Source organism: Mus pahari, chromosome 2 (assembly GCF_900095145.1).
Source record: "Mus pahari chromosome 2, PAHARI_EIJ_v1.1, whole genome shotgun sequence".
Lineage (NCBI taxonomy): Eukaryota > Metazoa > Chordata > Mammalia > Rodentia > Muridae > Mus > Mus pahari.
Genome location: NC_034591.1, coordinates 85,392,124 through 85,403,474, shown reverse-complemented (window position 1 = coordinate 85,403,474; position 11,351 = coordinate 85,392,124). Strand labels below are relative to the sequence as shown.

Below are 11,351 nucleotides of genomic sequence, written 5' to 3'. Positions count from 1 at the left end.
CTCTCTCTCTCTCTCTCTCTCTCTCTCTCTCTCTCTCTCTCTCTCTCTCATACAATAAGACATTCCTTTAATTTATTACTACTGCTTTTCTTGTTTCTATTCCTTTAATTTCTGCCCTGATCTTTGACTAAAATTAGTGCAGTAAAGACAGCAAAATCGCCACCCCATGGGTGAAAAGGGAAACGTTTATCCCAAACCACCAAGACTGTCTGTCTTTAGGGAAAGCAGAGAGAAGCAAGGGTGGGGGGGAGGGAAAAAATGATGATGATTTCCAGGGCTTTAAGGGGACAGGTACCTGGGAGGAGGGGAGCCTATGAGCTGGGGTGGAGGGCTTTGAGGAGTTTAGCAGGTACTTGTGAGTGGAAATTGAAGAGGCTAGAAGCTAGCATAGACCTTGATGTGCTAATAGGCACCACAGGCATTTGTTAATGACAGAGCCAGAGATAAGGAGAATGGTGCCCTTAGCAGATAGAGGACTATTTTCTCAAGTCCCCAGGGAATCCTGGCTTTTGTCTAAATGCCAGACTTTGAGAAAGGGGATTTCTTGTGATCAAACAAATTTAATTATTGTTTTCCATCTATTACTTTGAAGTTTGGCTTGATGTGTTTTCAGGGCTCCATGGGGATTCATTAAGCTACTTATCTGAGAATTCATTAGAGGTGATTATTGTGGGATTTATAATTTTTGTAGAAGTCATGGTGTATTGTTCTTCATGTTTCTTTATATCTTGGGACTTGAGCACCTGGTGTAAGCAATTATTTGGACCTTTTGTCATCTTTGTTTTTTAATGGAAATGTTTGCAGTGTTCAAAAGTGCATACAGCAGTAAGGTATCGCCATTTCCTCTGTTAGTATTCAAAGAACCAGCCTCAGTCTTCAGGTGCTCTTTTGAGAGTAAAATACTATTTGCAATAACAATCACTATCACAGTGTAAGTCTTCTGTAAACATAGAGTAATAGTTAAATAACAAAAGAAATCAACCCTTAAACCTCAATCATTTTAAGAAATACAGGGGGCTGGTGAGATGGCTCAGCAGGTAAGAGCACCCGACTGCTCTTACAAATCCCAGCAACTACATGGTGGCTCACAACCATCCTTAACAAGATCTGACGCCCTCTTCTGGAGTGTCTGAAGACAGCTACAGTGTACTAACGTATAATAAATAAATAAATCTTAAAAAAAAAATACAGGAACATTGATAGTAGGGTATGCATTACAGAATTAATTACTTCGTGAATGTCTGGAAAGAAAAAAGCAGAGTGAGTCTAGTAATCAGTATTCTGACAGAGAAAAGCATCAAGGGGGGAAGTAAATAGAAGAGGTGAATAGTAGAGATAAGAGAGGACTTGGGGTTGGGGATTTAGCTCAGTGGTAGAGTGCTTGCCTAGCAAGCGCAAGGCCCCGGGTTCAGTCCTCAGCTCTGGGGAAAAAAAAAGTACACACACACACACACACACACACACACACACACACACACACACACTGTAGCTGTGTTCTGGTGGTGAGCCACCATGTGGTTGCTGGGATTAGAACTCAGGAGCTCTGGAAGAGCAGTCAGTGCCATCTCTCCTGTCGGAGGCAGTTCTTACTAAGGGCAAAATGAAAGAAAGAGGAAAACACATTCTACCAGAGAGAACCAGGTTACCTAAAGAGGAGTCCCAGGTCTCAAGAGACCAATACATAGAGACACTGCAATAACCAACCTTGTAATCTTTAGAAAAGCCTATCAAAGGGAATTGTAAAAGGAAAGAAGAAAAGAAAAATGAAAGAAAAACATTCAAGGGAGAGAGACTTTCTAGATACTTAAAAAAAAAAAAAAAGGAAGAACATATGAAAAGAATGTAATGGTTTGGGTGAGAAATCTCCCCCATAGGCTCAAGTATTTGAATACTTGGTCCCCAGTCAGTTATGCTATTTGGGGCAGTGACACAGCCTTGCTGGAGGAAGTATATCACTTTGTGCAGGCTTTGAGAATTTGTAGTTCCATCCCACATCCAGTTTGCTCTCTCTTCCTCAAGTTTGTGGTTGAAGATGTGATCTCTCAGCTTACTGTTCTGACCACCTGATGCTGTGTCTTCCTAACATTACAGACTCGCCCTCTGGAACCATAATCCCCAATAAGCTTTCTTCTATAAACTGTCTCAATCATGATGCTATCTGGACAGAAAGTAGAGTCTGAATGTGGTCTCTCCTGCTTGCTAGAGAGACTTTTACAGCATTCCTTCCCAAGCTTGCAGATTCTGCTACAGTCCTAGGCATGGATTAGGTCCCAGGTACACCTTTGTGTGACTCCCCAAAAGTTTACTTGGGAAATCTGGTCTAGACCTTAGGCTGTATTTCTTGAATTGGGGCATGAGGTTTGGAAGCTGTGTTCTCCTTCAGACTCTGTTCCTGTTTCCGCATCACTGAATACTGTGGGGTTCTGATGCAAAGTTTCTTCTCTGCAATCTAGAAGTTTTCTGCTGGCCAGGTTTCAGCACATAGCCCTCCAGCACTAGTTGTAAGCTTCCTGAGAGTCCGATATTATACATAGTCTTTTATTTAATCTTCATGCTAATTCCATTTTGTAAAAGGTTATAATTTGTACAGAAAGAACCTGAGGATTGGAACGTTACAAAATTTAAGATTACAGGAAGAAGTATCTTATTTCAATATCTTTGATTCAATCCTTTATTCCTTAGCCTCTTTTAGAAAAAAATAAAAGTGTATTACAGCGTGTTTGATAACTTTCCTGGTAACTAATAAGAAAAGGGTTGTGAAGAAATCTCTTAGGATTCAACCTGAGTACCCTTGGGGGGAATCACTAATGCTTCCTATCATAGCTAATATTATAAATTCTCAATTAATGACAATTAGCTCAAATAATGGAATTTTCTGACAATCAATCTATCCTGTCCTCTCATTATTGGATTTTGAAACACATAGGTGACTATGATGTTGAACAATAACTTTATATTACTACATATTGTTTGGAACTACATGACTCTTCCAAGTATATAACCAATATATACAATGTATACAAAATATACAATATTTTGTAAATTTACATTTTGAGGTAAGATACAGTAAATATAATCTTTTCTTAACTATGTTCCTTTAGGGGCTGGAGAGATGACTCAGTGATTGAGAGTGCATAGGGTTCACACAGAGGATGGAAGTTCAATCCCTAGCACCTACATTGGGAAGTGTCATTTCAACAGGGTTCCTTCTTAGGAACAAAACTATAATTAGTAACAGTTTTACTGTAATTTTAATTATCATCTCAATATCATCACCTCCATTTATTAAATATGTGCTATATTCTAGAAACTTAGCACACATCATATTTAATTTTGAAAACAATCATACATGGTACCAACATACTGTATGTTACTCCTTTATTGCTGTAGTAAGGCATCATGACCCAGACAACTTCGAATAGAAAGAGTTTTATTGGACTTATGGCCCCAGACTCTTAGAGTCTATGATAGCAGAATAAGGGCATGGGGCAGGCAGCAGGAATAGCAGCTGAGAGCTTACATTTTGATCTACAAATAGACAGCAGCAAGAGATAAGTTGAAACTGAAAAGACAAAAGTCTTTGGAAACCTCGAAGCCTTCCTCAGTAACACACTTCCTCCATGTCCTCATCCCCAATCTTCTCTAAAGAGCAACCAACCAGAGCCCAGTACTTAGGGGGGCATCTCATCCGAATCATCGCAGGTACCATCTGCATTTCACAAAAACCTAAGCATACGTTTGCTTCCAAGGATAATTGTTTCTGCAAAAGCGCCTGATAATCTAAACAATAAGCTAAGGGACACTTCAAGAATGGGTTGGTATGTTCAGGTTTAGCAGTGCAATGTGAACATATATGCCATTATAAGCCATATGTAAGTTAAAAGACAATGAGGCAAGAAGTTGCAAATGCAAAATGAGGATGACCATGCAAATCATTTTGAACTAATTACCTTTGCCTATGGGGTTTAATTAAAAAAGGTGTTATCAACCCAAACATGTCTAGACAGCTGATAGATATATATTGCACAATCATTTTTTGTGGGACATTAAGGTTCTGGCAGAGTATGTTGTGACCTGTCTGTTATCATACACATGACCATGAATTTCTTTTCTTTTTTATCCTCACTCCCATCTTTATTTACTTATTTTTTTATTAAGATGGAAACACAGTTATTATATTTTGATTTTGATAATCAGGGTTCAAGTTACAGGGCTCAGAATGCTTAACGGTGCTATTGTGAATGACCAAGCCAAACTCAAGTGGGAAACAGAAAGAAGAATATAACTTATAGCCTCAATAGTACTTAAGATGGTTTTAAGTGGTCTTAGAGCCCTGAAAGTCTACTTTCTTTACTCCAGAAAAATTTAGAAACTGATTATTATTAAAACAAACCTTATACTAACAAATGGCCAACAAATTTGTAATATAAGTGATATAAATCACCTACGGTGAGCTCTGGAATGAAACTAAATTTGCATTGATATTTATGCTATTTAGTCCTGTATAAGACTATACTGCATAAAGTATATCTTTACTTTTATAGTTCTCTATAAATTATGTACCTGTGTATCTAATTTTAGATAATTACTAGTAAAACAATAGCTTCCCGAAGTGTATTCTGTGAAGTTAAAAATGAATAAATTCTTAAAGGATATTAAGTTGTAGCAACAGTCCCTGGTGCCTAGATGCAGGCTTTTGAGTTGATAATGTATCTAAGAAAGACTAATATTTTCACCTTTCCATTGCACATATAGAAGAAATGAAAAGTATCAGTGATATACTGTGTGCAGATAAATTTACAAGTATTTTTATAGTTTATTAATGTAAATATTTCTCATAAAACAATGACCATTAATGTCCCACAAAAAAAAATGATTGTGTAATATATATCTATCAGCTGTCAAGCCATGTTTGGGTTGATAACACCTTTTTTATTAAACCCCATAGGCAAAGGTAATTAGTTCAACCTTTGCATGGTGACCCATCAGGACACACAACAATTTGCATACTCTCAGGGGATTTATTTGTTGCAATGGAAAACAAAATAAGTTAGCAGCAGATGTAATATCCTTATTTTATTATTATCCAGATGTATATTTCCTTATTATACAATAGAAAAAATATTACTGTAAAAAGGTATATTTAACAGCTTATCAAGTGAGATTATCTGAAGCAGACACTGATGCAGTATCACTGTAACTGTGACAAAACACCTAAGATATTCAACTTGTAAGAGGAAGGATTCAAATTAACTTAACATTGTGGTACTAACAGCCCATTGTTGGTTGGTCCCATTGCTTTGGGCCCATGGCAGGAAAGCACACATGGTGGAAGAGGCTGCTCATTTTATAATTACTAACAAACAGAAAGAGAGAGGAGGGGCCAGAGTTCCAAATATGCCCTTTTAAATCACATGCCTGTTATGACCTAAGACTTCCTATTAGACCATGCATCTTAAAGCTCCCACCATCTTCCTGTGGTGCCAAGCTGGATACTAAGCCTTTAATATATGGGCCATTGGGAACATTTAAAATCCAAGCCATGAAAGAAAATACATCTCCTTAATCTTTTTCTTATACTCCAAGTAATGAGGCCAGAGGCTCAAGTTTCACTAGACCTACAAGAAGCACTTCTCTTGTACATAATTCATCAGAAAAAAGACAAGGTTCATCAGCTGTTACTTAGATGGGCTATCATACTTTGAGTTTTGATAGTTCTATATGTTAATGAAAAGGTCTCAATTTCGCCCTGAGGAAGTTTTTTAACCGCTGGCATTTTGTTTCTTTTTCTAGTGATACCTTCTGCATCCATCATTTCCAGGGCTGAGACTACAAACGCTACTGTACCCAAGACCATAATTTACTGGAAAAGCAAGACTATGATTGAGAAAGTATTCTGTGAGATGAGATACAAAGCAACAACAAACCAAACGTGGAGTGTAAGCTAAGTTTTCATTATTCCTTAGCGTATACGAATGATTTACAGAAAAGCCAGTCAGCGGTATTCAGGCTGGACTTAAGCAGGATCTGCTTCTCACACACTTAACTGATAACAATATTTGAGCCACTCTAGTTTCAATGATTACTGTATGCTTCTGTAGGTTCTTTCTGAAATTATCTTCTGCCTTCTGTAAATTGCTAAGTAGGCTGAATTTGCAACTAAATGGGATCAATTTTAGTTTCTTATGATTGTCTCTTAGGGTGAAATTTACATCAACATTCATAAATATAAAACTCAAGCATTCTATGCTGAAATTTGACAGGGTGGTGGGTGGGAATGATTCTCTCAGATAGGGTTAGAGAAAGAGATCAGTTTTTAAAGTGAAAATGTATATAATTCAGGAGCTGAAGCAGTGCCTCAGTTATTAAAGACCAAGTTACTCTTGAGGAAGACCATAATTTGGTCCCAACATGCATGTTGGGTAGCATACAATCCTCTTTTGGCCTCCACAGTCACCTGAACACATATCCATATATACACAGACAAACATAGACATAATTAAAAGCAAACCCTTAAATAGTGTATAAACTCTAAGATTTATTTCTAGCATAAGCTTTAAACTGAGATAAAAGTGAATCTCTGAACAAACTAACTGTACTTAAATACCAAGAATAAATTATCAAGTATCTTAGGAGAAGCACAGTTTTCAATCCGTTTGGTTGCGAACAGTTTGGTTTGCAATCAAAGCTTTTAGGGTACAAGCCCGGGGCCCTGGTCGCCCCAACAAGCTAAACTTGGTCACTTGTCTCTAACATACTAACTAAAGAGGCAAGTGAAAGTGGGCATGTGGGTGTGTGAAAAACAGAGGAGAAGCCCATTGAGTGTGACCAGAAAAGGGAAAACCAAAACCAAACTAAAACAAACAAGAAAAGCATTATTCCATGACCCGCAAGTCTATCTTCAGAGTCCTGAGGAGCCATGCATGCTTTTCCAGTCCTTGTCTAGGTGTGAACTCACTAATTACCATCTGAGCTCTTTTCCTCCAAGGTGGTCTCACAATGGACTTATTAAGATGTACCCCTTAGGAGATTGCCTCTGCTCCCAGCTGTGCCCTGCCCTTCACTGGTCCCTCCCTTCTATGGGTGACAGACTGGTTCTGGGTAGCCTTGCTGTTTCTAAAGTCCAGTGTTACCAGAGAGGAAACAAGGACAACGACTTGTCTCTGTGCCTTCATCCAAACTGCAGGAGACAAATGGGCAATGAAAGTGCAATGAAAGGGAGGAGTGAGTTTTCTCCTGCTTCTAGTTACCTTGTAGGCCCTAATCAGGAGTCAGTGCTTTTTAGCAAAAGCAGCCTCTATATGTTGAGGCTGATAAATAAAATCACATCACAGGGCAATAACTGTAAGCAATAAGCACATTAATTGGTATAAGTCTGACCTAGGAAATGTTTCCAGTTTGAATACAGTTGAAAATGTCATTTTACTATTTTAAAATATAATAAACTTCCATATAAGCCAGATAATTGAAGACTACAGGGATGTCTGTAAGTTAGAACCACACTATCAATGACTTGGAACAGGTTTTCTGTGCTCTGGTTGAAATATTCGTTCTCTGGCCCCACCTAGTACCTGTGGGATTGGAGGGTAGATAGTGGCGTTAAATTTTTTTTAAGTATTACTGTGCAGCCTAGACTAGCCTGGCACTTTTAACCCTTTCTGTCTCTGGTTCTCAAACATGGACATTACACATTTATACTAGCATGCCTACCTTTCCAAAAAAATAAATAAATAAGCCCAGTACATTTACTTATTGGAGAGCAGAGTGCATGCTCTAGAGAACACACATCCAAGAAAGAGGACAAGCACAGGAATCTACTCTCTCCTTTATATGTAGGCCAGAAGTCATCAGACCTAGTGATACACATGCACCCTTACCTGCTGCGCCGTCTTCTTGGCCTTAATCTCTCTTTTCAAAACAATCTCTATCAGATGTTAAAAATGCACAGTATTCAGAAAGCCACCCATTTGGGAACTCAGACTAAAGGCCCAAAAGTGTAAACACACACACACACACACACACACACACACGCACACGCACACGCGCACACACACACACACACACAAATACAGCTTTCATCTGAAAGGAAATAACGGATCATTTATTCTGAAGCCATTTTAGGTAACAACAGCCCAAGAAAACCGATTTCGGTTACCCCAAATTCCATATTCCAATGTGGAGACAGTTTCATGAAGTTTTATAGTTTGGGGGAAAAAGGAAGTCATAAATCAAAGCAAGTTTAAAAGATATTGTGGTGAAGCTTTTCTATATGCCTGAGATGTTTTCTTAGCTCTTGGGTTGGTGGAAGCTCGTGGTTTGTTAAGTTAACAGATTTCCAAGAAGTTTGGTTGTTGGCGGTGATAGTTTGTTCTGGTTTTTCTTTTTGTTTTTGTTTTTCTTTTATCTGTTAGTCACAGATGTTAGTTCTGACACAGAGATGGGCAAGGGCTGGCTGTTCCAACTAGAACTAACCCAAGATAAATTAGCTTCTGGACCTGCAACATTCCAACCTCTCCAGCGTACTGCAGTTCCAATCCATCAGTCAGTCAAGCATGGCATGGCTTCTTTTCAGTTTCCGTTCACAGTTTCCCGTTAGCCAAACACCACAATTTGGGAACTTGGTAGTATATATTATTTATTACATACTATCAGGTCCCTCACAGTTAAGAAGGCTATTACTAGGATCTGACCCAGCTGAGGGTGAGTAGTGGGCAGGGCAGCATTTTCAGGACAGAGGAATAGTTGGCAAAGGACATTAAGAAAGAAACTCCTAGATGACATAAAAAGCCATCTGATCATGATCATGTTCCTCTCAGTATCTGACATGTCAACTACCTGTGGCATAGGATCCTATACCTAAAGTTATCAGGAGCACAGTCTGGTGTAATGAAAAAAGATTACAGATGAAACATTTTAAAAGTGACCAAAATATATTTTTTGACAAGACTGGCTATATAATTCCCTCTGTATTTGTGCCTATGAACTATCTTACTTACACTTAAATGGTTGGAAATAGGACTTAAAGAGTAAGTATGGCATTGTCCCCTTTTTATTTGCAAATTATGACTATTACTTAATTAAATTTTAAATTTTGGCTAATTGTCCAATAGGGCATTTTGGATAGTAATTAAACCAAAAAACATCAGTGTTTATGGTTCAGTGTTGTTATTATTAGAAATGGATGTGTATTGTATAACTTGGATAAAAAGAGTTACCCAAATATTTGTGTATCTCTAGTGAAAGTTAATGGAGTTAAATTTTTAAATTGAAAATTAGGGGAATTTTTTTGTTGTTGCTGCTGTTTTATTCAAATTGCAAAGAATAAAAACAATTAATCTTTTAAATATTAGTTTTGATTTACATAAGAATTTAGAGTAAAACATCAGTCGTACAAAAAGGCATGATCAAATAAAAGGAAATAATATTTTAACTTCATTAAAACCAAGATTAGCATTATTTTATCATTTAGAAATCAGATAAAGTATTAGATGTCATAAACAAAATTTTTAAATCTAATTACAAAAAAAATAATAAACATAAAAGGTGAGAAAATGTTAGTAACTTGGAGGACTTGTTTGTCATTAGCCTTGGAGATTGGTACCCAGCATTTTTGAAGTCTACATGAATGAGAATGTTCACATTCTCCTAGAAGTGAGTTACAATTACACAGATACAGTCCTGATTTTTTAAAGTACAATGGAGTCTTTGGTGTGATGTCTTTTTTGTGGTTTAAGTTGGTAAAATCATCTGGTCTTTTATCCTCTGAGACAGACTCTGTAACTAATTTTGAATTTTAGTTATCATAGTTGAGTACTTTACAATGCTATGTGTTTTCTCTAGTAGATCAAATCTTTAAAATAGATTTAAATATTTGTTCATTAACACAGTATAAATAGTCTAAGTAGGCATCAGACTCTAAAGAGAAATATTTATAGTTAAAGCAATGACTGATTATCTAAAAAGGAAAAGCTTTGTCCAATGAGAAAATATTAAAAATATAATTTAATTAAAATTTAATCATAAGTTTTAAATGTATATTTAGTAAAAAGGATATTAAAACCAAACCAATACTTAAGAAAACATTGCTTCAAAACATCAAGTATTAAATTTAATTTATTTCAGTGTATGGAATTAACCTTAAATAATTTATAACCTTTATATTATTTTAACTTAGATACATGTTTTAATGAATTAATCAATTAGTTAATTATTAATTTACTTTACATCACAAGTGAAGTTTCCCCCTCTCCTCTCCCCCCAGTCCTTCCCTTTCCACCCCTCCCCCCAACTCTCATCCCCTCCTCTGTTTCTCTTCAGAAAAGGGGAGGCTTCCCATGGATATCAAGCAGCCTTGGCATATCAAGTTGCTGTAAACCTAGGTTCATCTTCCTTCTTGGGGAAGTATTAAAGTATTAAATTTAATTTATCTCAGTGTATGGAATTAACCTTAAATAATTAAGAGGCTAGAGGAGGCAGCCCAAAAGGAGGAAGGGGTACCAAAGGCAGGCAATAGAGTCAGAGACAGCCCCAGCTCCCACTGTCATACGAAGACCAAGCTACACAACCGTTACATATATGTTCAAAGGGCATAGGCCAGCCCCATGCACACTCCCTGATTGACAATTCAGTCTCTGTGGGCCTAGGTTAGTTGATTCTGTAGGTTTTCTTGTAGTATACTTGACCCATCTGGTTCCTACAATCCTTCCTTCCTCGGTTCTGGATGATGTCCCAAGATTGGCCTACTGTTTGGCTGTGGGTCTCTGCATCTGTTTCCATCAGTTGCTGGGTGGAATCTCTCTGATGATGTAAGTTATGCTAGGCTCCTGTCTGGGGTTCCAGGTGCCAGTGTGGTCTCCAGGAAAGCAGCTAGAGTTGTGGGCCTGAATATAAAGCTGAGAGGTGACATATTTCTTTTTTTAAGCAACCTTATACAACATATCTTAACATCATTATTAGAAAATTTAGAAAACAATTTTTAACGTGTTAATTTTAAGTGAAAGTTTAAAAGGTTGTATGTAGAACACAGAAAACACACGGTACATTAGATACCCAACAGTTATAGACACAGATAAAGGAAATTACTAGTTTTTGTTGTCTTAACCAAATTTAAATAACTTGTTAAAGATTTAAGTTTTTATAACAGATATCTTGAAATGCTTTCTGTTAGAAAAACCATTTACTTTTTATTAGTGTTTATGAGGTATACAAAACAATATAAAATATGACATTTATAAATTTATTATTATTTTAGGTAAAATAAAAATGAATAGTCTTTTAAAATGTATCATTATGCCAGGCGTGGTGGCGCACGCCTTTAATCCCAGTACTTGGGAGGCAGAGGCAGGCGGATT

The 11,351-nt window shown here is 37.1% G+C and overlaps 1 protein-coding gene across 1 annotated transcript in view; it reads left to right on the top strand.

Moving 5' to 3' along the window:
• Positions 1-11,351, top strand: part of Il23r (interleukin 23 receptor) — a 73,007-nt gene that overhangs the window by 20,601 nt on the left and 41,055 nt on the right. The window contains exon 6 of the mRNA XM_021191222.1: positions 5,794-5,939. Within this exon, the coding sequence (XP_021046881.1) occupies positions 5,794-5,939 (146 nt within the window). The remainder of the gene's footprint in view (positions 1-5,793; positions 5,940-11,351) is intronic.